Source organism: Bactrocera neohumeralis, chromosome 5 (genome assembly GCF_024586455.1).
Source record: "Bactrocera neohumeralis isolate Rockhampton chromosome 5, APGP_CSIRO_Bneo_wtdbg2-racon-allhic-juicebox.fasta_v2, whole genome shotgun sequence".
NCBI lineage: Eukaryota > Metazoa > Arthropoda > Insecta > Diptera > Tephritidae > Bactrocera > Bactrocera neohumeralis.
Genome location: NC_065922.1, coordinates 9,080,546 through 9,107,997, shown reverse-complemented (window position 1 = coordinate 9,107,997; position 27,452 = coordinate 9,080,546). Strand labels below are relative to the sequence as shown.

The window sequence follows — 27,452 nt, the reverse complement described above, 5'->3', positions numbered from 1 at the left end:
GATCTCCATTGGCAGACCGCCGGTTCTGAGCGAGATAGCGGAAGACATCAGCATCCTGCATGAAATATTGGACATGAGAAAGCTGGCGGCGCGATGGATTACCCGTTTTCTGACTCTAGATAACAAGCTAAACTGAAAGACCACTTCACAGCAATGCGCGACGCTGTTTAAACGCCTTCCGAAGGAATTTATTTGTCTTGTCGTTACCGCCGACGAAACGGGGTACCACTGGTACATACTAGAGAGCAAGACCAGTTCCTGCGTCCGTTTGGTTTACGTAATCGGAACAGACCCGGATTTTTAGCCGGCCAAAGACTGTCAAACCGGCAGCATTCCTCCAAATTACTTCTGGAAAGTTTTCGGCCGCTACAACAACAATAATAGACCAAGGAACAGGCGAGACAGTGGACTTCTTCGGCAAACTTGCTCCAAAAGAAGGCGAAGGCAGTCCTATCGGACGGAAAGGTAATGGTCACCATCCTCTATGTTTCACAAGGTGTCATCTACGACGTCTCCATGAGGAAGGACAAAACGGTCATAGGGCTCTACTATGCCATTTACACTAGTTTACAGTCATTTTGCGACTGTGATGTTAAAGGCTGTTTCTTACTTATTTTGGAGTGCTAAACCCTAATATGTTAGTAAAAATTTCCTAGCACTTTGGATTTTTGATGCTGTAGACAAGAAGTTTTGATTTCAAACCATCACCATTTACTAAAATAAAAAAAATAGTCGTACGTGATGGAAAAGTTTTGAGCTAAAATTCGTAATTAGGACACCTCACAGACCTCTTAGAACATCAGTCGCAAATTTTTCCTTCAGATTTGTTGAGTAATGTTAATAGTGCGAAGAGAATTTTCTTCCACCTTGATAACGCATAGGTTCACACCTCCGTCGTCGCCACAGAAAAATCGGCGACTTCGTGCGAGTTCTTTATGTTTCCGAACTTGATCGACGAACAGACATTAATGTTGCTTGAGTACGTTATCGCCGTCAAGGAGGCCTACTTTGCAGAAAAAGTATTTTCCAGCTGAGCTAATGAAGTTGGAACACTGATGGGTCAAGAGTATCGAGCTAATAGGAGCTGATTTGAATTCTAAATTTCTGAAGGTTAAACAAAGTAATTTTACAAAGAAAGTTTTTTCTGCATAGTTTTGGGGACACAGACTAATCAGCGATGATATTCCGCATGAAGAATAATATTACCAATACAAAAATGAAATTCCACTCATTCAGCTGCCTCTTTTTGACTGTTATTTGAGGTGATCAATAAGGAAGTAATTTTTGGTAAAAACGAAGTCACCATGGGTCTAATCATCCGCATATATTATAAGCAAAACGCAAATTTCGGTTACACCGAAGCTTTGATACCCTTGACAAATACAAAAAATTCCTCACAAGAATTTTGATCGGCCAGTTTGTGTTGTAGCTATATGCTATAGTGGTCCGATCTGAACAATTTCTTCAAATATTACGCTACTGCCTTAGACAGTAATCCATGTTAAATATCGAGAAAATATCTCATCAATTTTAAACAGAAGCACTTGATTCCGATTGTTCAGCTTGTATATCAGCTATATGCTACGAGTATAATGGTCCACAATTGACGGATCCGACAAGCAACAACTTCTTTCACATCGATATCTCAAGAATTGAGGTACTAGTTAGCGCATATTCAGACCGACGGACGGACGGATGTGCAGACAGACCGAAATCTACTCAGCTCGTGATGCTGATCATTTATATATATTTTTATTGGATCGCTGGCGTATCCTTCTGGGCGTTACAAACTTCGTGGCTAACTTAATATTACCCTCTTCAGGTATAAAAATAACCAAAATAACCAAAATCACAAGTAGTCACATATGTAAGTTTCAATTTTTAAAGCTTGCTTTAAATTTTTTTTCAATACAACTATTTTTTACTTACAAATATACTAACAATGATTTATAAATGCACTCACTGGTTATAAAAATAAACACAATTTTCAACAAATATTATAGTCGTATTAAATATATGTGTACAACTAACAACACTTTTCTTGTACAAGTATATACAAACATATATACACACACTGCAGAAAATATCACATTCTACAAAATTTCAACCACTTTCGACTTACACTAATATTTGCTAAAGAAACATGTTTATAGAAATTTTCTATAGTAATTTATCACAACAATGAGGATGTGAAGATTTGCTTCAGAATTTGTGGCAACTTCGTCAAGTCCATGCAGACATAACTGTGACCTGCCGGCATTTGTGCATTTATTCTGTAAAGAAAGAGTAGTATATAGAGTTAAATATTCATAATTAAAATTAAGTGCACTTACTCATCGGCCTCCTCTGCCAAACTGCCAATGAATAGCATATGAGCTTTCACCTTGGGCTCACCATTCATAAGCGCCTTTGCCAGTTCGCGGGGTTGTATGCCGTAACGTGACAAATTCGCATCGCTAAGCACGACCACGATAGAGTTGTCGTACTCCTCGTTCGACAATGTGTTGACGGCTTCTTTAATAGCCTTGACTGTGCTATCACCGGACCAACAGAACTGCGAATGCGCATGCATCATGCGTATGGTCTCGAAACGTTCCTTATCCGTTTTCGGCGGACTGCCAGCACAAACGAAGGGTATTTCCCAGCCCTCGCCGCTGTGACCAACAATGTCGTAGACGATTTTCTTCTCGAAACCCTCGAACGCTTCCATAACCATGACAACGGCTTCGAGTTCACGATCCAAACGACCGTCGTAACCATTGAATCTACAGCACGAAAATATAACTTTATAAAAAGTAAAGTGCAACGAAGCTGGCGCTGTTACCTATACATGGAACCGGAAACATCGACCACCAATTTCAAACGATTCGGTTTCTCCTGCACATGATCGGCCCATGGGTTGGCCTCGGCGCGTCGTCTGTAGATGTTCTTCTCGCCCGTAATGCCCTCAATTAAACGGGTGTCGTCTAGTTCGCCGTGTGTTTGGTATTTCTGCCATTGTCGTTCCTTACTCTTCGTCTGCATGGCCTCCAAAACGGCTTTCAGCTGCTGTACTTGCTTTCGGTTGGGTTCGCTGAATTGTGCATATAATTGGTGATCATGCGCTGACATGCGTATCTCCTTCAACTTATCCTCGAACGCCTTACGGTTCATTTCGCGTGCTGCACGCTTCACTTCCTCGGGTATATCAGCTTTTTCCTCGTCGGAGAGTTGATGCACTTTGTGCCCAGCGTCTAGACGAAACGGACCACCTTTGCCGCCGAGACCAGCTGTGTCCCGACCACCAGTACCGCCGGCCCAAGTATTACCACCCACATGCGGCTCATTTTTCGGATCCACTTTACCGTATTTAGGTCCGGAGACACCCAGACCACTCTTGCGCTCCACCGTCAATTGGATTTCCTTCTTGCGACGCAATGCAAACAGCTCGTTACGAGCATAGGCTTCGATAGGCAGCCCATGTTTGGACAAAACCGTGGTCACCTGTTCCAGTGCCTCGGGTTGGTATTTGTCAAAGTCCAATACATTGCCTACCAATTCGGACATGGATTCATTTGGGTATTTTTCCAAATGCTTAACGATATTTACCACCTCTCTGGTGGAGTAGGGGTAGTTTAAGAGACCCTCATCGGCCATAGTGCGCAGCTCGCCGAAGGCATTCACCAACATAGCGAGCGTTTTCATGGGTACTGAGGGGCCATACTTCTGCAGGAGATATATTTCCGAATCAGGTGAGGGGTTATCAATGGCGTGACAGCTGAAGACGTCACCCAAGGACGCGAAGAAGTCATTGCCGAGGAAGGGAAAGCCCGGTCGGTTGGCCAGCACAATGACACGGAAGTTCGGATGCATTTCAATGACTTCCCCCGTGTGACCAGCATCTCTAGCGGCTGCCGCCTCGCCGGCTGGCACAATCTTACGGCCGTCCGACAAGAACATTTCACCATTCTCAACAAGCGTGCGCAATATGCATGTCACATTCACCGGCGCCTTATCGGCCTCATCGATGACCAATATATGCCCGCTCTTGACAGCTTTCACAAGCGGACTATCCTCGTAAATGACCTGGCCGTCGCGTAGTGTCGACTGCACCGTCAAGCTATGCACTGTGGTATCGCGATGCAGTTGCAGGTACTCACGTGGCTTATTCATCAACTGCAGCAGCTTATCAATAAGCTTATTTTTGCCCACACCCTGGTTGCCCACCAGCAGTAGATGGTCGCCAATTATGAAGTCTTGTAATAAGCGCTCCAAGAGCTCCACATGTTGTGGCATCTCATAGAACAGTGTGCTTGGCACCTTCGACTCGGCATCGGTGGCGACCAGCGGCATGCTGGTGTTGCCTATGGTCAACACATTGTTCTCAATGTTGATTTTGCGACGCACGCCGGCGCGTGTGCTGCTCTTCTCGATGCCTGCGCGTGCTATGGCATCTTCAAGTGCGGCGCGCGGCAAGGCGGGCATGAATTTGGCGAGAAAAGTATTCTGCAGTATGTCATAGGCGGAGGTTAGAGGGCCTGCTTGCTGGCTGCTGCCAGGGAAGGCGGACATGCGTCGCGCGATTTTCAAAAGTTGACGTGTCGACAAGGTACCAGCGAGGTTCGAAAGTGTGGCGTCTTGGGATTCGCGCAAACTGTGAGACAGATTAATGATTTTTTGCATATCGTCATCAACATCTCCATAAAGTTTGCGTATAATTTCATATTCTTCACTCTGCTGAAGTGGACGGACTTCAAGGAAGAGGAAGAGGCTTAACATTTCCGATGTAAGCCAATTTTGGGTCGGTTGACTAGGATTGGGCGGCTCACCCAGCGCAATTATGCGAAATGAATCGTGTATTTTCATTATATTCTTTTCGGCCAATTCCAGTTTAGTGTGTCCTTGCTGTAGGAGTGCGTTGTAACGATCCGGGTGTAGCAGTATAGTGCCGTCACAGAGTTGCAATTCGCGATCTTGTATTAAACTGCGGTTATAGAAATATGTTGTCAATTTTCGGGGGTTAGCAATAAATTTCAACAATATACGTACCGTTGCAGCGCAGTAACGGTACTCTTATGCAAACGATGTACGCCATTCAGCACGGCGATGGACCCATATTTTGCAGCACGTACTAGTGGCGAGTCACGCCACACTGTATCACCCTCCGGCGAGGTAATGCGTTGTTGTATTAAATCACGTGATGTCATATCCTCATAGAGTATCATTGTCTCCACCGACTGATTCAGCAAGTGTACCAAATGATTTGTGAGTGTCATCTTTCCAACACCCTTTTGACCTGAGAAAAAAAAGATAGTCAACACATGTATATAATTTTGTTGCAATGCTTTCTACCAATCAAACAAATATCGCCCACGGCTATAGATTGTATCATTGCTGCTAAGGCATTGCGTTGGTGGTCGAGATCCACGAATTGCTTCAGCTTTTGCGGTGCAGCTACGCGATGACTGCCGGGTGTTGAAATGGACACATCGTCGATTTTGAATTCCAAAACATCTGGCGTCTGCTCGTTCGGTTTTGCTACAGAGATACTTTTCACAGGTTTGCTTTCTAATGGATTGATTTTAAAGGATTTTAGTAGAGTCTTGACGCGTTCAATGTGATCTTTCTTCATGCATGTTTGGTATGGATAGATGCGTGTAATGGCGTCATGCACACTTATGTGTGGGTTGCATTGCTAGATTTTAATAAAAAATTAGATTAGTTGTACAAAAAATCAAAAGTTGGAAGGGTGAGCAAATACCATCATTTTAGCCACCAGATGAAGATTGTCAAGTGCAAAATCTGGCAGATTATCGGCCTGTTCAGCAGCTTGAATTGCCATACCAAAGCTTATTAAACTCTTCAACTGGTCCACAGGTACATTTGGAGCAACATGCTGCAGATCGATTAGCATCTCCTGAAAATATAGCCATTTAATAAATAGATAACAGCTGATAAAATCACTGGTACATAAATAATTTTTACTTACATCAAATGCAAGATGCGACACATTGCGCGATTGAAAACGTGAACGCAAGGGTGGATCCAATGGTGTGCCTTTATACTTGTGCGTAGGCAGCCCAAGCGCAACCACACGAAAATCTTCAGAGACTCGTAGCACACCTAATTTGTCCAATTGCTCTTTTGCGTATGTCTATAAAAAATATAAAAAAAAATGAAAATCATATTACAAAAATAAAAAAACTTGGGTATAGTGATCCGATCTAAAAAATAACTTTTCAACTGAAAAAGTCCGTTCTTTCTGCTTGTGCGTCACTAACCTCCAATAATTTATCGTAGCGTTCTGGTGCCATTAAAAATTTGCCGTTTTCTAAATGCATTTCACGATTTTCCAGCAAATTATTTAATATGGGCAACACATTGCGCTCGGCATGCTCCACACCATCAAGCACCAAGACACGACCATTCACGGCAGCACGCACAGCACACTGCATAATGAAAATAAATTAAAATTACATATATTTATTATTTACACTTGCAAACCGACCTGATCATAGTAAATCGCTGCTTTATCTTTAATTTCCCGTCGTTGTTTCAGATCACTTTCGGTGGTGTCTCTGCTCAAGGCAATATATTCCAATTCACGCTGTGTCAACTCCAAATACTGCATAGCTAATTGTCGCCGCAGTGAACCAGGCTGACCAATAAGAAACATATCCTGTTTTAAGATATCCTTCTGCAGCATCCAACGCAAATGATGCAAGGCTGATTGAGTTAGCTGTAGTGTGCCATCCTCGTTGTATTGCACTGCTCCGAAAAAAGAAGAATTTACACTATTTTTTTTGACACTTTCACATAAATATCTTTATAATGAAATAAGGAAAACATCATTTGCTTATTTTCAACAAACTGTAAAATAAAACTCGTCCGCAAACTATGTTCACTTGGTCATAGGACCAGAGCACGTCGTTGCTTGTACATACGCTGATTGGACTTTGGACCCGTACACAGATTATAAAACACTTCTCAACTTTTCGCGCCGCTTACCATATTTTTGTGGCACCAGCTCTGGATTTTTTGGAGGCTTCAAGTCTTTGATTACATCACCGATTTTAATTCGTTCACTGGTAACTTTGGTTTTATCGTTGACAGCCATTGCTTCCTCTGACGTTGTGGTATAGAACTTCGTAAAAACGGGTGCAAATGGTTTTGCGTTTACCTTTATATTTTGCCATAGCAATGTACTTGTCGCTTTTGGTATTCGATTTAATGATAAGAACATTTTACTTATTTAGAAAATTTGAAAATTGATGTAATTTTGATAAGGAAACACCAAACCGAAAACACACTAAACGCCGCACGTTTATTAGCAGCAAAAAATTAATTAAGGAATGTGAAACGTAAACAGCAACAGCTGATTGCAAATTTTATTCGTTAGAAGTGAGTGCAGTAAATCGATATTGATTACTATCGATAAAAATTGTTTGTCGATGTTAATTTTTGTATAGCATAAACAGGTTATATCGTTGGTTTAACGTGTAATATGGTAGATTACTATTATCAATATATCAAAAAGCGGTTTAACATTTTTAGTTTCTCATTTGTATTGAGTTATTGAATATAAATTATTAAAAGCATTAATAATTTGGTATTCAAGTTTAATTTTCAACGCATTTAAACATATTTACATGTGTTAAATTATTCTTATTATTTTTTGTTATCAAATTAGCATTTAAAAAAAATATATGAATCTTTTCAATTTTTGCCTAGTACAAATATACAGTGGGAATGTACAAAAAATTAATTCTCATAAGCAGAGCCATATATGTACGTATGTATGTACATACATATACACATTGTATGTGCTTTATTAAATCGGAGCTTATAATTAGACTTCGCTTAAGGTTTGATCAAAACGTACTTAGTTGATAATACTAAACAAGCGAAATACCCTCTAGGAAAATGCAATCGTTCACGAAGCAGCATTAAGCACACCTAGTGAAATTCATCAAAAAAAATTGAAAGGCGCTGCCAGATGTAATAACCAATATATAACCAATTTATAGCCAAAACTGAAATTCTTTTTTCAATATAAGTGGTTGCTATTAGTATATCGCTTTCCTTCGCCTGTAAACTTATGAAAAGTGATGTTACGTTATTTTGAATTTTAGGTGAAGATATAATCCTTCATATATCGATTTCAAAAGATTTGGCTTTGTTCAGAATAACTTCATTTAGAAAGCAATATTGTATGGTATATTTCACTGTTGGGGAAGAAAGTAGTAATGCCATTGGATAAGGGTACAATATCCGTATAGCATTTGCCTATTTGAATTATTAATGAGTTTCGCACAATTTAATTATCAATTGTTTTATAAACAATTAATGCCTCACTAGGCTGTCCTACTTTCCTGCTCATCTACACATCCACAGTTTCTCTCATGCCGACTAGTGAAAATATACATAGTACTTCGCCATACATATATGGTAATATATAGACATGGTATACATATATATGTATGTATAGATATAGAGTTCTCAGTGCGGATATTTGTAGTAACTTGTAAGCTTCGGTATTGTTGTTTGTAGTGTCACATACCTTTTCCGGTTGAAGTCGAGTAATTTTTATCAAACAATTTATTTTCCCACAGAACTAAATCACAAATTAAATTTAAAAATATTAAATATTATATAATACTAAACGCAGAAGCAGATATGAAAAATATACATACATATGTATGTATATGTATGTAGTATATGGTACTCGTATCATGCTTTAAGAACTTACATTTTTTTAGGAAGTTAGATGAAATACAACTGAACAACGTAAGACAGATATATTATAAAACAAATAAGGAAGGGCTAAGTTCGGCTGCAACCGAACATTTTATACTCTTGCAACTTGCAAAGCCAGGGAAATACCTCAAGATGTAAAACGTTAACCAGAGGATCGGAATCGAAGCATTTTTTTGAAAGCTTATACTTACTCATATAACTCATACACTGACCCACATATTCATTATAAGATTTGTTAGAAAAACGAAAGTCATCATAGTATGCAGTATATGGGAGTTGGGGTAGTATCGACCCGATTTTATCTATTAACTATTACCACGCCATATACTAAACAAGTGTTCCCTGGGTTTCATTAAGATACCTCACCTATAATCACCGATCATATGGAGCTAAGCCAGCCGAATGTTCGAAAATCCTGATATTAGTTATGTATATGGGGGGGCCTGTCAAGTTTTGATCAATTTTATTTATTTTAGGCACAAAGAAACACTGTTGTGAGTAAAACTTTGCAGTCTTCATTGAGTTAACTCAAATATTGGCCGTTATATGCAGCATAAAGTCACCCGTTCGAAAATCTTTATATTAGGTATGTTTGGCTCAGGGAAATATTGGATTATAAGAGGAATTCCGCATACCAAATCGGTCGGGCGGGTGGTGAGATATGTGATATCACCAAAAAGTGGATGGTGCCACGCTCATCGTCGCCGACTCCCATAAAGCGTGCTCATAGCATTTCGGTAGTAAATTTTAACGTCTCTGGATAGAAGATATGTATATTATTAGAGGGCGGGGCCACGCCTACTTTTTCAAAACTTTTACACAGAGGTGCCTCTTGCTCCTACGATCCCTTATGCGAAATTACAATTCTATATCTTAATTTAGGGCTTAGTTATGGCACTTTATAGGGTTTCGGTTAATGGCGTTCCGATTAGGCCTATCTACGAACTCGAAATTTTATTTGCACTAAGGAGCGTGCATATCAATCAAGATATCTCAATTTTTACTCAAGTTCGCTGGAGCGCCGCAATAACCAGTCTGTCTATATGTGCAGTTGCTCCACGTTGCTGGAGCCAAACGCTATTGAAAGAGATACTCTTCGGCATAATTCTGTGTGAAAACACTAATTCAACATTTTTAAATAACGATGCACATGGACAGTTTTCATTACACCGTTTTCTTCAAAGAAGTATGACCCGACAATACAACTTGATGAAACTGCGCGAAACACAGTGAGTAGTTTTGGGAGAAGTTGCGTCTCGTGGATTATTTCTACATTTGATAGACTCCATATAAGGAAATTTTGCTAGGTTACATATCCGTTTAGATGGAAATATTTCAATTTTTTTGGCAAAGTTCCAGACGAATAGGCAAATCTAGCGGAGTTTACCGGCTTTTTATTTGAACTTTGTACGGAAACTGGTTTAAGACATCATGAATTATCCGTTGTAATGATCATCCACAAACTTCAAGCTGCGCCAATAAGTTGCGAGTCGAAACTCTTACATTTGCCTGAATTGACAATGCAACTTCCGCGATTGTTTCTTGAACACGAACATACGGATCTTGATGGTACGGCCTTCTTGCAATACTTCCAGACTCGGAAAGCATGTTTAGCGATCTCATAATGATCCATCTATGATATATATATAAATCCCGTTTGATTTCCCTTTGGACGGAAATGACGGACTGCTAAGTGTTGTGCACCATCCGAACCCTCTGTGTCGAAACCGCCGATATCGGACCACTATAGCATATAGCTGTCATTCAAACAGAACGAAATACTTCTATGGAAATTTTTTTCATTCGACGAGGCATCTTCACGAAATTCGTTATGGCTTTTATCTAAGGCAATAATGCATTGTCCGAAGAAATTGTTCGGATTGGATCACTATAGCATATTTCTGTCATACTAATGACCTCATAAAATGTAAACAAAAGGGTTATTGACCTATGTAAATGTAAGGTAAAAGCGTTATTCATCCCGCAAAATGTAAAAAAAAGATATAATTAACCCATTAAAGTCTAAACAAGGTTGCACACGCTATTTCTTTTCCAAGAAACTGCTCAATATTTGAAACCAGCGATATCGGAGCACTTATGATATACATATGTATGTAACTATCATACATATTGATCGGTCAAAATCAAGTTCTTGTATGTACTTTTTCGATTTTCGATTTCCGAATTTTGTATTTTTTAGAAAACTCCGCTTAATTAGCTGTAAAATTTGACATGTTCGAATAAAAATCACAACAATTCACTTTCAGAAACATATTTACGGTCTTGCTGCTTGCTGACTGTACATGATCAAATACATAGTACGGACCCAGAAGTAAAAAAATACCATAAACAAAACAGCTTTGTTAAAAAGTTTAATATTTTCTCCTGAAATCTTGAGTCTTTCATACCTTCTGCGCATTGTAGTATTTGCATATTCTCGTCTACTATTGCACAAAAGCTGAAATGACAGTAAAGATTGTTACTTACCATACTTTGTCCCATTCAATAGTAAAAACGTTAATTAACCGCAAAAGTCTGTGCGAGTAATGAAAATTAATCCATCCTTTGAAAAATGGGCGCACCGAACGCGTATATATATGTACATATTTGTACACACTCGTAAGTATTTATGTGCGTATGAGCGTATATACAATATGTACTATTTACCGAAAGTTAAAAGAGAGTGGAACTGAAAATTGGTAATAAACGGCAGGAGTGAGAAAATGCTCTTCAATGGTGAAGCTGAGAAGTGAATTTTTGCTGTAAGCCACATACATACATACATACATAAGATACATACAAATGGACATGTGTATATACATACATACATAAGTATTAAACTTTTTAAGGTTATGTTGAAAGTTAAAGCTTAAAATACTGTATATAAATAATATACATGTATGTACATACATATGTATGTATATTAGTACTTATGTACATAACATGGAATTAATATTTTAAGAACATTTAGTATTTCTGAACTAAAATACACATACATATGTACTACATATACACACGTACATATGTAGTACATATGTATGTACATACATACATATGTATGTACATATGCATATTTTTCAGTATAAAAATTAGGGGTGTGCGAATATTCGAAATTTCGAATTATTCGACGCGAATCGAACCGAATTATTCGATCCGAGATTCGACCCGAATATTCGCATTATTCGAATAGTTCGAATAATTCGAATAGTTCGAATAATTCGAATAGTTCGAATAATTCGAATAGTTCGAATAATTCGAATAGTTCGAATAATTCGAATAGTTCGAATAATTCGAATAATTTTAATATTTGACTATTTGCATGATTTTTTAATAAGCGCCAGTAGTATCTATCTGAATCTCGTTCATGCAACTGACGTACATCTGTCATTCTCGTTTCAAATATTCAAAATATCAAACATTGGTTATTGTTTTTTTTTAAATGTCTTCCCATAATTCTGAAGAGGAAAGTGTGATTGTGGATGTGGAACCTGAAGTTGGTGTGGGAGATAATAATGAGGTTGTGTCTTCAACATATCGGAGTCCTGCTTGGAATTTTTTTAAGCTCTGTACTGAAGGATACCGAAAAGCAATATGTAATACTTGCTCGAAAGTATTGAAATTACCAACATGTATGATGCTATTTATTTTTCAATTTTTTATTATTTTCTGACTTATATATGTACATATATATATGTATATCTATATTAGTTAATCATTATGTTTTTCTAGCTACTACGTCACCTATGTATGTTAAAGCATTTACATTCGAAACATCCTATTTTATATCAGAAATGTGTTGAAATAGGAAAAAAGAGTATAGTTGCAGAAGAAAGTAAAAATACTGAAGAATCGGCAAATCGTCAGAAACTCGGGCCACCTACTAAAGCAGAGCTAGATCAACTATGTATGGAGATGATAGCAATTGATATGAAACCTTTTTCTTGTGTAGAAGATAAAGGTTTTCGAAGATTATTAAAAAGACTCGATTATACATATGATCCGCCATCAAGTACTACTTGCTCCCGTAGTCTCTGTTCTAACTTATACGAACAAATCAAACGAAAATTGATGGACGAATTGCAAAATGATATAGCATCAGGCTTAATGAGTTTATCTTTCGCTACTGATGGCTGGAAGTCAAGATCTGGGCACTATTACTTATCATTAACTGTACATTACATGACAAGTAATTTCCAATTAAAAAATTTAATGATTGGCCTAACGCAACTCGAAGATCGTCACACAGGAAATTATATTAAATTCAAACTTGAAGAAATGATGTTGGAATGGAATTTATTAGATGTTAATAATGTTCCAATTTCCTTTACTACTGACAATGGTGCTAATATCTGTAATGCTATCCGTCAAAGTAGTTGGAATCACATCTATTGTTCTGCGCATACACTTCAACTTTTTATAAAAGATTGCCAAAAACACACCAAAGGGTTTGAGAAATTATTGAAAAAGGTAAAGTTTATAGTACTAATGTTTATATAAGGTTTTATTGTAATTTGTATATTTAATTTTCAATTGAAAGGATTGCAAATTATGATTGAACCAAATTTCACCAAAAATATTATTTTTTAACGTAATTGTTTTTTCTAGGCACGACATATAACAACACACTTCCACCAATCTGACCCGGCTCGACGAGACTTTGAGAATGCTCAAAAGGCTTCAGGTGATAAAACTCCATTAAAATTAATTCAATCAGTACAAACTCGCTGGAATTCGGATTACGATATGCTCGAGCGCATGAAAAAATTACAGCAACCATTATCCGTTGTGCTTTCGCGAAGTGCAAGTGTAACTGGATTGTCTGGCACTGACTGGAAGAGAATCAGTGATATTATTAACGTCTTAGATCCTTTGAATGAGGCCACTAAAATTTCTTGTGGATCAAAATACCCGACGATCTCTATGATTAAGCCAATCATTCAAGGGATGAAAAAAGCTCGAGAAAATTTAAATTTCGATCACGCAAACGTTGGTCTGAATAACTTTAATGATGAAGGTAGTGATTACGATGATAATAATTATGAAGAGGACTTAGAAATTTCAATGTGTGAAAACGAATCTCAGATGCCTATGGGGTATAACTTTTCAACCAATATAATCCGTAGTTTAAAAATTAGGTTTTGTGAGATCGAACAAGACACGTTATATCGTAAATGCACATTTCTTGATCCTCGTTATCGGGATTACTTTTTAACTGATGATAAGATGAAGGATGATATAAAAAAGAAATTAAAGATGAGATTATCGCTTATAAATTTTCGAACAATGTGAGATTTACTCCTTTCTTTATTGAATTAAATAAAATTATTATTTTAATTAATATGTTATCATGAAACAGCGACAAACTAATAGAGAAGAAACAGTAACTTTGCGCCTTGAGAAAGACATTGATCAAGAACTTATTCTTGCATTTCAGGTGACGATATGTATAACCTAAACTAGCATGGAAATGTCAAAGTTTTGAAAAATATCATTCAATCGTTCAATCATTCAATTACACTGTACGACAAAATCGACTTTTTCAAAAATAAAATTTTCAAAAAATCCTGCATAGTTTTTAAAATACAAAATTGTTTTTTTTTCGAAGACTCAAATTCGAACACTTATAGCATCGGTCATATATGTAAGCTTGGCCGAAAAATTATATACACAGTTGAAATAAGAAGAAAATGATACCCGTATTTTTACTTTGTTTAGTATCCGAAGCGACGGAAAGTTATAAGTTCTGAATAAGATGGCTGAGTTTCAACGTTTCAACTGGCACCCAATACATATAGTATCATAGTCGAATAAATTTTGAAAATAAAGTTGTTTTTCAATGAGATATCTCAATATCTTGCCAAAAATTTTAAACGGTTTTAATGCGGATCTCTACCATAACCGGACAATACAAAACCAATTACATTAACTGGACATGAGAACGTAATAAGCTGAGATTTCATAAAAAGTGTAAAAAATTGTGTAAAATCTATTGTTCCCGATTTTTTAAATTCTTATTAAGTTTTGGTGTTTCGAGATAGGTTTTTTAAGAACAACACAAAAAGGGATCACCTAAACTAGCATGGAAATGTCAAAGTTTTGAAAAATATCATTCAATTACACTGTACGACAAAATCGACTTTTTCAAAAATAAAATTTTCAAAAAATCCTGCATAGTTTTTAAAATACAAAATTGTTTTTTTTTTTTCGAAGACTCAAATTCGAACACTTATAGCATCGGTCATATATGTAAGCTTGGCCGAAAAATTATATACACAGTTGAAATAAGAAGAAAATGATACCCGTATTTTTACTTTGTTTAGTATCCGAAGCGACGGAAAGTTATAAGTTCTGAATAAGATGGCTGAGTTTCAACGTTTCAACTGGCACCCACATACATATAGTATCATAGTCGAATAAATTTTGAAAATAAAATTGTTTTTCAATGAGATATCTCAATATCTTTCCAAAAATTTTAAACGGTTTTAATGCGGATCTCTACCATAACCGCACAATACAAAGCCAATTACATTAACTGGATATTAGAACGTAATAAGCTGAGATTTGATAAAAAAAGTCTCAAAAAATTTGTAAAATCTATTGACCCCGTTTTTTTAACGTTTTATTAATTTTTGGTGTTTTGGGACAGGATTTTTTAAGAACAACACAAAAACGGATCACAGTAAACCAATTGTCTTGAGCTTGCGCCGTCTGCCTGTCGGTGGCTCAACCGAAATTTATGGGATAATTGTCATTCATTCTCTTCCGGCTGACATTCGCTCGCATTTATTAGTTCAGTATAAATAGAGTTCTGAGTTGCATCTTCTGACGCTAAGAATACATTTAAAACCCACTTTTTTGCCACGCCCCATATGTGGACAGCTCTTATAGCCGGACAAAAACACTGTGTAAGCGACGGTGGGTGTACGAGTAGAAGGAATTTCGCTGTATTTAGTAACCAATTCGAGGCACTACAGTTACGAGGATAAACTCATCAATATTAAAAAATACCAGCAAGAAACTGGCTAATAACGAAGTTGAAAGATATAATAATAATTTTTGCGCAATAAATTTGTGCATATGTACATATACATATGTGTACATAAATATTTGAAGCAAATTTCTAATAAAAATGACTAAGAAATTATTGAAAACGTGATGAAAAACATTTTATTTTTAACTATACCATTTTAAGTTAAAACTCTTAAATTGTGTGTGAATATCATTTTTTTAAGTATTATAACCAAACAAACTATTAAGAAACATCTTTTAGAACAAATTTACAAGGCATACATATGTCTACTTGTTAATTATATTAATTTTCCAGGGACCTTACGCCTTATGTCAAAGTGCCAAGTGAACAATAAAGAAATTAATATAAAATTACAAAAACACAAGTCTTTACTTATAGACAAATCGACGAATGTGCAAAAACTGGTTTATTCTTCAATCAACAATCTGCGCGCAAGAGACGCAGCAACAAAAATCACATAAAAAGTAATGAGCGGGTACAAAGCCAACTTATTTATGTACAAACATGCATACATACAAAAGTACACTTTGCTGCGCCCCACATAAATTTCCACACTTATGCTCACAGCCAGTTGTTGTTATACCTGTATGCGCTGCTTTTTGAGTGTGCAGGCGAGTGTGTGTACTGCAGGCCCAACCTTTTTCATATATTCATTGGCACAAGCACAGCCTGGAAAGCAACAAACCACAATATAATAAAAACTCACACTCCACATCATGTACGAACATAACTATGCATGAACACAGCAACATTACAACAAACAAGGCACTGCGCTTTCAAACATTTGGAGTGGTGTTACTCTTATATACACGAGGACAACCAATCAGCGTGCGCGAGAACTTTAAATGCCAACTACACACAATGTTGCGGTAATTGAAGCGAACAGCAAAAAACACAACAAGACTACACTCTGTAATACTTCGCATGCACTCTCACCGAATAACAACAAGCAGAAGTCGATGCGATAAGAGAAGCGTGCCGCTGATTGGCGAATACGCTGATAGGCCATACGGTAAAGTGAATACAGAGAGCAAACAAAAAAAAAAATTATGTGTGTACGACGGTGCATGAAGCAAACGGCAATTTGTGTGTTTGGAGAGCATGCAATACACTGAGCATAAAGCCGGTTGGAGGCAGTGTATGCGCTGGCTTACTGAGCGGCTCCAAATACTTAGTATATCAAATAGCTGAATTCGCTCAAAATACAAAAGGCGCGCACCTTGTGCTCTCAAGCGGGTAAAGCATTGTTTCGCACGCAAACTTCTTAAAATAAAAAATAAAATTTACAATTTATGCATTTTAGAAAAAAATAAATAAATAAAAGAAGAAAATTTTTCTTATCAAATAGAAAAATAAATGAAAATTTGCAAGCCTCAATCATGTTTGCAATAAAAAGTGGTCTTCCGATTGCTTGCTTGTTGTTGCTGCTACTGCGCGTTCTGGACTTCCCACTCGGTGCGTGTGCGCTTGTGTGAGTGCGTTCGTTTTTTACTTGTGCAGGTTAGTTGCTTTTGCCGTTGCCACGCTGCCGCTAGCTCACTGTAGCTGCTGGGTTAGCCCACTGCTGGTGGTCACGGCAAGTGCCAGTATCAATTTTGTTCGGTTCATAAAAGCATCGCAGTAGCAACGGTTTTATAGTATGACGCAGATCAGTGGTCGCTGAGAGCAAAATTCAAATAAAGTTTTACTATAAACGCGCGTAGATGAGTAAGCCGCAGTAGTAAATTCAAAGAAAAGAAAAAAAAAACAAAAATCGCGCGCTGAAAAATCAATAATATTATAAATAAATAAATAAAAGCAAATAAATTCAAAACAAAAAAAAAAAAAATACAAAATAAGAGTTAGTGATCTGAAGAGATAGTAAATTGTGAGAAATAAAGTTTAAAAACAAATAAAAAATAAATTAAATTAAAAACAAATATTTTTATTGCGCCAATGTGACGTATGAAACTCAAAGTGAAACTTTTATTGAAACTTATAAACGCAAGCATACTTTAAACGCGAAAAAGAAAATGCACTTAAATAAATATTGGTGAAAATCATCAAAATTTCGCGCTAAAACGGTTTGTGAAAATTAAAAAGTAAAAAAAGTAAAGACTGCAGTTTTATTGTTGTTGCTGTTGTGTTGTTACTTAAAAGCGTTTGATAAGCTGCATTTAGAATAACATTGTTTTGGTGCTATTTCTAATTAATAAATTAAGTCAATAATTAAATATAATTACAACTAACCATTTACACACGTTTTATAAGTAAACGTCTACGCGGAAACTTATGAAATGTTACTCTGTGCTTATCTACTTCAGTAAACGTCGTTGTGAAATGTGAATAATATTTGGTTGGTCGTTTTCCGATTAAAAAAATTCCAACTTCTTTTGTAAAAATAAACAGCGAATTTGTGGAAAAGTTCACTGATTGATTTGCATCAATGTTTTTGATTTTGGCGAAATGCTCAAATTTAATTAGCGCTAATTAACGTCAACTCCAAATGACTTGGCGCCAAGCGAATGCTGTGATTTTGTGTTTTTTTTTCAATAATGACACATTACGTATGTAAATATGTATTTGAATGTATTTATTACACATATGTATGTATGTACATACATACATATATAAATGGTGGTTATGAAAAACGTTTGTATTCTAAAAATAACTCAGGATTGTTTTGTAAAATGAAATAATGTACATTAAGGTTTTGAATTAATGGAAATCGTCGGTCGGAAGAAACAAACCTATCGTTTTATGCAATATTAGATTACTAAGCGTCGTTTTCTCAATGTCTGGTTAGTTTCAGTAGTTGGTTCCATCTATTAGTTAAGTTCTGGTTATTTACCGAATGAGGGCGTCTTTGTTAAGTTAACCAGAATTCAACTGAAAGATGACTGCTAACCATTGGCATTGAGAAAACAGCCCTAAATGATTTTCAAATTGCTCGATTTCTTATTATTTTCGGCATTTTCTAAGATATCGGCGCAAATTTGCAGTTATAGTACATATCGTGTCCTAAATTGTAAAATTACTTAACATCGCTTTTCAAAAGTATTTACAAGGGAACGATAAACGGTATAAATAGCAAATTTTAATTTTGGTTATAACTTGGATACATCTGATAGCTAATGCTTAAAATCTTGTAAATATGTACATATGTTTTTATGTATAATATGACATAGTGAATCGTAATCCATAAAAAAACTGAATTAAAAATAATTTGATGATACGTGGTTTTGTATTTTAGACCACGATATTTTGGTCCTTACATGCACAAGGTTGCGTTTTATTGAATAATTTTGGCTTTCGTAAAAAATTTTAAGCAATTTGATATTAAGGGATTTTTAAACAATTTGCTACTACGGAAATTGGGAGGTCTGGGACTTTCATAAAATCAACAATATTTGCGCTTTATACCCTAAGACGTCTAGAAATACGATAAATTGAAAATAAATTTTCTTTCGCCCACTCTACAGTAGGTTCGAAGCCTTTTTCTCAGAACTGCATTTTTCAAACACGGTCACCGATGGTTCTCGAAGACTATTCCATGAATCCGTTTTAAAATTTAATTCACTATCCACTTCTTTTATAACAATTTCTAATACACAAAAATTACTGGTTACTATATAATTTTGCACTCGCAACTCAAAGTGTTTTTCTTCGCGAAGCGTTTCTTATCTCTTCGCAGTTCTCCTAACTTGTGGATCCACACCTGTTACGCGATCTAGTTTAAATTATATGAAAATTATTGATCTAGTTAATCGACTATATTTTTTCGCACAAAGAAACAATATATTTCAAAAGACGAAGTATTCTACGTTATCAATCTTCAGATTTCGGTCAGATGTGTAAAGAAGAGAAGTAGAAGTGGTAGTTTGGAGGGAATTTGTATCATTATCATTTCTATATCATGAACAGGGTATAGGTATTAAGGTTGTTGTTTGTGGAATCAAAAAGGAAACTTCGAAGACCCTGTAAGGTATACATACTACATATACATAGTACTATTTTTCAATTAAAAAAAAAAAAGAAATGTGAATTTGAATTAAATTCAACCAATATATATTTTTATTATTCACTTCATGGCATGTGTTATCGGTAGCTGTAAAAAAAAAATAACAATTCAAAAATATTGCAAAAATAAAGACAAAATACAAATTTCAAAAACTCGGAGGACAAAAATATTAGAATCTTAATATCTTACATAAAAAAATAGGTATTTTAAGAGATTATTGTCTAATACATTAGAACTCTGTAGAACAGGATACCCGACCTTTTGAACCTTTCCCAGAGTTTCACATGTGCACATATGTACATATGTATATGTGGCGGTCCATATTTTCTTTTATCCAAAAAATAGGTCCGACAGGTTAGAAACAGTCCCAAACCATTATAAAACCGCCACCGCGTTTAAAGGATTTAGACGCACATTTCTTTATTTTTTGGACGTCCCGCCGACGTCCAACCATCATTTTCTTTCATAAAAATTTTGCATTCAAGAGACCATAGGATGTCGAATAATTTTTTAATTTTCAGCTCCGCCCTAATTAATGGGTCGTTTTGCAAACTGAAAACGATTGCATTTAGTGGTTTGCTCAGCATTGGCACTTTTCGCGTCAATCTGCCAAAGAGATTTTTCTCCACAAGTCGTCTTCTTATCGCTTTTGAAGATATTTGTGCACCTAATTCTTGTTGAATGGCTGCAGCGGACTTAAGGGGTTTACGGGTTTCAAAAAAGTATATTTTTTATTGTCTTATTAAATTTTACAACACCCCTAGAATATTGTCCAAAATTTTCAAGTTGATCCGAGTAATAGTTTTGGAGATACAGCCTTGAGAACTTGAGCCTAGCTAGCTGAGTGCGCCGTCTTTAAAGGCGTTTTTCTCGAAAGTGTGTTTTTGAAGCCGGTTGGCAAGATTTCTCGAGAAATACTTAACCGATCTTCATGATATTTTACACAGGTCTTTGAGATACAATTCTTAAAGACTTCGACGAAAGATTTTTTTCAATTACAACTACTTGAAAAAAATGTCCCGAAATTTTCAGTTTTTTGAAAAAATATCTGCCAAAAATCCAATTCTCCGCTTTTTTTTCTTCGTCCAAGTTCTAAGTTAAGGTTTTAACTAAAACATGACGAGGGGTCACCGGAAATGATGTCACAATTGGCGAGTTTGAAATAATTTTTCTCAAAAATTTCAGAATTTTCTTGTTAATTGTGGCTGTTTTTGGCCGAGGAAACCCATGTAACCCCAATCTTGCAAAATTTTGATCGGCTTCCGCAGTCTTAATGGACGGCCTCCACATATTTTCGGAGATTTTAAGGGACTAAACAGAAATTTTCGAGACTTATTCAATATGTTGATATCTTCAGGTTATTTATTTTCGAAAAAATTTTTTTAGATCGAACCACTATAGCATTTAATCCCATATAAACTGAGTTCACGTTCTCGTTATACCCTTTTATCTTATAAGAAATGCATCTGTGAAGAACATGGTTGCAGACGTTGTTAACGGTTTTTTCTTGTTTAAATATTATTTTTTATTTACAGATCGAAAATGCCATTCATATTCCTCATACAGCGCCGTGACTTCTCAAAATCATATGAAATTCATTCGTTTTCTTTTTTTTTTTGATTTTTGCTTACTACTATCAGTTGAGAGTCGTATGTACATACATACATACATACATATATGTAACTAGATTTATAAGCATACTTTAATTTAAAAGCGAATAACTATGACGGTACACTAAATAGAGAATTCAGACGAAGAGAGCTTCTCTCTTTAACTCAACTGCCTTGGCCAAAAATCAGTGAACATCAATATTTACTAATCGAGTTCACAATAAAAAAAAATCAAGCTTAAAATCAAAACACACATTCACACCTTCGTTTCAGCAAGCTTTTTAGTTCGTTGTCTTTTTCTGAGAACTCGTTAAAGCCCGCGCATCAGCGTAAGAAATAAAGTCATATACGCCGGCGCAGCTGTTTCGGCGTGTCTTTCGCGATATCGGCGCGCTGCCGCCTTCACCGGAGCGGGTGACTCACCTACAATGCGTGCTGAAGCATTCCGTAAGCTGCGGCGCAACGAAGCAATAGCGAGACAAGTGTACGTCACACTGACGGCGTAAGCCTGCGGAGCGCCGCTGTCTTGTTTCAAAATTAAAAATTGAGTGAAGAGATTGAATTGTATTAATTTATGTTAATTTGTCGACGCTTTTTGCTTAATCATTTATTAACTAAGCTGCTAATTTGTCATATGCACAGGCAAGTGCTGATGCTTACGTATAACTATATGTACATATGTATATATAAATGAATGAATGTGTGTGTGTGTGTATGCAAATCACTCGGAGCAATTAAAAATCAGTGATCAATTCAAAATTTCCGGTAGAGTATGGGATTTTCCAATTTTTTCGGAAGCTACGATGATACATTTGCGCGTCACAATCACGCTACGCTATAATATAACAACAACAACAATGAAACTGTAACGATTTGTGTTAAATTTCCCAATGCTCATATAAACCGGATTATAAATTTCAGTGTTTGGATAAAAAAAAGTCTATTTAAATGACAAAAGCAGAATTTGTGTTGCCAGACGGTTTTGGTCCAAAGTTTACAAAACGCTACAACTTCGAAGCAAACGCAATTCAAAGTGAAACAAAAAACCGTTAGAAAACGCATGTGAAAACACACGCTGAATGCGCGCAACCCAGTGAAGTACAACAATTTCTTAACTTATTTGGTTCTAAAAATCCGCAAAGCTGAAGATAAAAACTACGCCCAGTAATCCCTCCGCCGCCGCCGCAGCCGCCCTCGCTTCGAATAATATTGCGCCATTACAACCACATACGGGAAGAGTTCATAACGGTGCAGATAGCTACCACCTACCGACGCAGACGCAGCCACCGTCGCTGGCTGTACCCAACAACACCAACGTGGCTGCCGTTGGTTGTCTTCGGTCCATTTCTTCCGCCACCGTTTATCCGAACGCCGCCAAAATTGCTCCTTACCAAAGACGCATGCATTTGCCGAGCGCATCGGCTGCGGTCTACAGCGGCGGCTCAACGTCTGGCGGACTCGTCGGCCTCGGCAGTGGCGGTGGCGCTGGCGGCGGCGTTGCAGGTGTCGGTATTGGCATTGGTGTTGGTATCGACGATGCCGTCGGCCATAATGTTTGCAGTCTGATTGGCAATGGCGCCGCCGCTATGGCCACATCGTGTACCTCGCCAATGCGTTGGTGTGAAGGCGCCTCAGTGCCGCAACCGTTACCACCCAGTAATGCGAGCATTGGCAGTAGTTCACCCATTGGTGGCGCCAGCAATGGCACGGTGCATAGTAGTAATAGTAATACGAATAGTAGCAGTAATAATAATAATAATGCTAACAACAATAACAACCACAGTAGTGGTGGCAACAATGCCGGCTGTCAGGATCTGTGGTGGACGGAGCGCATGGTGGAGATGGCACACGAGAAGTTTCCCAACGAATTAGGTGAGTAGTGGAATTAGTTTAAAGTTATTAAATTTGTGTATATATGTATGTATGTACATATGTACATTATGTATATAAGATGTAGCTACGAGGGTATTAGTAATTTCTTCAAAAGTCTTGGACCAAGTTCCAAATTGTATGGTATGGTATATACCATCTGATCAAGTTTGACCCAGACTACAAAAGAAAAACAAGATTTTCACATATTTTAATACAAAGCTCTCGGCTTGGATGACTTTCGGTGCCTTTAGCGAAGTAATTTTAATGACTTCCATGAATTCTTGGCTTATTTCTCGTAGCGGATAAGCAAAAGTCTGGCGAATACAGTGGCTAAGCGACGATTCTGGTTTCATGTTTGACCAAAAAATTTGTCACAATCATGCTACAAGGTGTCAGCCCATTATCGTAGAGAAAAATCCATTAATTTTCTGTCGCATACACCATTCAAAATGGCCAAGTTGTATTCCGTTTGATTCTCAGCTACTTTGTCAATCATCTCTTTTGCGATCTCTACTCGACATCGTTTCAGCAAACTGCTTGTAAAAACTTGCTAGACAAACTTTTCGCGTCGTAAGCAAAGAGCTTCCAAAACAGACATGTGACTGAACACTCAGAAATCCTCACACACTTTGGCTTCATACCGAATCACTTGTAACATGGATTCGCCAAACGGAACTATTGCGACTCCTTCTCTGCCCATATACCGGCGAAAGAGTTGTGGGTGGGAAGAAGCCGTTGGAGGTGAGGGGCAGTGAGCTTCTTTACGGATGGGTCAAAGTTTAGCGGAAGATTGGTGGAAGGGTTTACTGTTAGGAACTCTCCATCAACTGCAGCTTCAGACTTCTTGACTGTAACAGTATTTTCTAAGCCCAGATTGCAGCCATTAACTTAGCAGTAGATTTACTGCTCGGAAGTGCAGTCTCCTTCAGAGGAGTGACCATCCACTCAGATAGCAGAGCGGCGATACTAGTCTTGAACTCTTTAACAGGAGTGTCTAATCGCGCTATCAATAGCTTTCTAGTCTCTTTGTAATAAGACTGGTATGGGTGTCAGGCTACAGCGGAATCGCAGGAAATTGTAAAGCTGATGAGCCAGCAAGAACCGCTATCCTAGAACCATATCTTTGTAATAGGTGCGGGCTGTTGCTCCTATATCCTCTTGTGTTCTACTACGAGATACACTGGGACACCATCGGCATATGCGCTGTCGCAAAATTCTTTTGGCCCAAGATCGATCGCAAGAGATCTAGTGATCACTTTGCCCTCAGTAAAGCTAGCCTTTTCTGGGGGTCCTAACAGGGTATTGCTTGCAGTAAGGTCTTACCAAACGCCATTTACAGAAGCTGTGTGGAAGAAGACGAGGTGGAAACAACTCAACTCTTCCTTGACTGTCCCGCGTTTGATAAGTCAAGGCTTAAACACTTGGGAGCGCATACCTTCAGACATCCCACCGAACTGGCGGGAATGGAACGATTATGCAGATTTGCATTAGCTACTAAGCGTTTTGCTAATTTATAAGTTCGAACACAGTAGTTCTTCTTTTCTATGGCTTCGCAAAGGACTACATATAGCCACGTCCACGTGCGATCTCTCTAGATCAGCCATCTAACCTAACCTAGCTTAACTTGCTATATTCTTCATTATTATGATGTCCACACTATTTTCAGATTATTTTGGTTCAAAATAAACTCGGAATTTAATATTGCCAAAATCAAAAGTCGTTGCAATTATATATCATAAATTCAAACAACTTCGAATAGATCTTATAAAAACTACATTTAAACTAAATATTGTTCAAAATGACGAACAAGAGCTAGTAAACTGCCAAATTCTTTCATATTTTTGCACGCGCTTCGAATTATTTTAAAAAATAACGTTTTTCATACCTTTCACTCAATAAAAAAAATATATTTCTATGCTTAGAAGCCTTGTGTCAAAAGGCATGCCACAAAAATCAGTGCTCATATTTATAATTAATATGCCGATACAGTGTAAAAGATGGGCCCACAGGCACTTACGTACATACAAGTGTATAAACTTGGTACATAAGGCTTCATTGCGCCTGTAATTCAATTCGCCTGATATTGATATGTCCTTCGAGTAAATGCTATGTACCTAAGTATGTGCTAAAAAAATTAATGATTTCGCATTTTTTGTTTGGCATGAGAGTTTGTTTTTTGCGTTTGTAAGTTTCAGAATACTCACTCCCTTTTCATTCATGAGATGCTTGATACTTGAGATATTGGGTATAAAATATAGCTTTATTGATGTCAAAGTAATGGATATGAGATGAACGCGTGTTGTATTAAAAAATGTAAAAAATCGCCACACATACATACATGCTGCGTTATGTTTACAGACTTTTAAATTCGAACAACTTAAATATATTCAGACTCAGATATAAAAGTTTCAAAAACTTGTTAGTTTTGAAATTGGTTAGTTGGAATTTCGACAACTGTTGAGTCACTGCTTTGACCAATTTCTGGTAGTCTAGTTAAATCTACGTCACCCAAAACAAGTTGCTTGTATCACATGCCATTTTTTCAGCGTTTTCTTTGGATTGGAAATTTTTAAAAAATCCAAATTAAAATAAAAAAAACTTTACTGGCGCTTTTCCTCTATATTATTATTACATCAATCCGTTTAAAAAAACTTAACGTAAAAACTTAAATCATTGGTATAGTATTTTGATTGGAATATTAGCCCATTGACGTTTCTTTTCTAAGAAAAATTATTGCAAGTATTATTGTACGCCTTTTTTTGGTATTTTGGAATTCAAAATTGACCACAAATGCTCAGTTGGATTAAATCTGGTGACTGAGCTGACCAGTTCAGTTTTTCAATTATGCTCTCTTCAAAAAAGCGAGTAGCCAAGCGAGTTGTGTGTTTGGGATCGTTTTCTTGTTGGAAGGTAAACGACCAAAATTAATTTATTACGCATTTATTGGCAAATTTCTGCTAAGAATAGCATTCATATGCATGCATTTATTATAAATAGCACCCGTTATTCGTCCATCGTTTTTAACTAAATTACCTACACAAAATTTTGAAAATAATCGCAAACCATGTTAGAACCTCCTCCATGCCTCACTAATGATTGTATGCACTGTGGTTTTAGCCGATCAAAAGGTTAAAACCACACTCGCATATATTTTTTTTGAACTCCTTAGCCCGAATTTGGAGTCATCGAACCAAATTACTTTATTCGAAAATGTGGTTGGCATATTTAAATATTGTTTTGCAAACTCTGTTCTTTTTCCTATGCGCAATAGAAATCCTAGGCCTTTTTTTGCGACACAGCTTTTCAGACCAAATGTTCGTAGTTTCTCTTGCACTAATGAAAATGAAGTTGTTAACTCGGCTGTAATTGCGTAAACGGTGTCTACACCAGTAATGAAGAGAAGAAGAAGAATGGAAACATCCAAACCAAAACTTTCGATCAACTCCAATTTAGTTTCAGGGTTTTCTGCAACTTTTCTTCGTGTAAGTCGCTAAGCGTGTATGGAAATTTTGAGCTTTAGAACTCCACCGTATGTCTTTCTTTTCTTGAAGTTTTCAAAAATTCTTTTTGACCCTCCGATCGAAATGGAATATTTTTCAAATATTTTTTGATACGTTTTACCCTTCCTCCGATCTTCTACAATTATGTTCCGAATTTCTTCAGTTTTCCGCATATTTCACTAAGAACAGAACCAAAAAATATTCATCATAACAGTAATTCACTTAATAAATGAAAATTTATTAGATCCTAAAGAAATAAACCAAAACTAAAATTATGTATACTTTCATTTGACGCGCACTCATGGGTTCGCCAGCGTGGAGGCCTTTATTTTTGGGGAGAAATTAAATAAATGAACATGAACTTTAATTTCGTGGAAGACTTGTACTGATATTTTCGGTGTCTGATTCCGTAAATTAGCTATTGGCCATCTCTATAACAACAACTGACCACATCAGCATTGCAATTTGACAATTTGACCGTTACGGTAATTTAGACGTCAAAAACGTTGAAAATATCGATAAAATAATTGAAAATTGTCGAGTCCGACCGTCATGTAAGCCTTGCCTAAAACATTGGTTAAACGTTGCAAAAAAAAATCTTTTCAGCGTCAAGCGAAAATGTTGAGCTCAAATTGCGGTGAAGCGTCCAAGCCAGGAAGGTTGTGCTATGTGTTTGGTGCGATTTGCAGGGAAACATCTACTTT

General features: G+C 36.9%; 2 protein-coding genes across 3 annotated transcripts in view; one reads left to right on the top strand and one right to left on the bottom strand.

The window, feature by feature from the left end:
• Positions 1–1,868: 1,868 nt before the first annotated feature.
• LOC126758533 (von Willebrand factor A domain-containing protein 8) lies at positions 1,869–7,327 on the bottom strand. The gene is made up of 10 exons (XM_050472835.1): positions 6,988–7,327; positions 6,488–6,747; positions 6,261–6,428; positions 5,969–6,133; positions 5,741–5,896; positions 5,332–5,674; positions 5,029–5,275; positions 2,825–4,963; positions 2,334–2,765; positions 1,869–2,273 (listed from the first exon to the last, which is right to left on the bottom strand). Exons 1-10 carry the CDS (start codon positions 7,220–7,222, stop codon positions 2,174–2,176), a joined length of 4,245 nt encoding a protein of 1,414 aa, XP_050328792.1. The 5' UTR covers positions 7,223–7,327; the 3' UTR covers positions 1,869–2,173.
• A 9,993-nt stretch (positions 7,328–17,320) lies between these two features.
• LOC126758538 (protein lozenge) overlaps positions 17,321–27,452 on the top strand; it is a 47,180-nt gene continuing 37,048 nt past the window's right edge. For both annotated transcript variants that reach the window (XM_050472852.1, XM_050472851.1), the window contains exons 1-2: positions 17,321–17,829; positions 22,298–23,248. In XM_050472852.1, coding sequence (XP_050328809.1) covers positions 22,777–23,248 — 472 coding nt within the window. In that variant the 5' untranslated portion in view covers positions 17,321–17,829; positions 22,298–22,776. The remainder of the gene's footprint in view (positions 17,830–22,297; positions 23,249–27,452) is intronic.

Coding starts and splice junctions, on each gene's coding strand:
- LOC126758533 (XM_050472835.1), bottom strand. CDS start 7,222: ATGTTCTTATCATTAAATCGAATACCAAAAGCGACAAGTACATTGCTA. Junction 4,964..5,028: donor ACCGTTACTGCGCTGCAACG/GTACGTATATTG, acceptor CTATAACCGCAG/TTTAATACAAGATCGCGAAT. Junction 2,274..2,333: donor TTGGCAGAGGAGGCCGATGA/GTAAGTGCACTT, acceptor CTTTCTTTACAG/AATAAATGCACAAATGCCGG.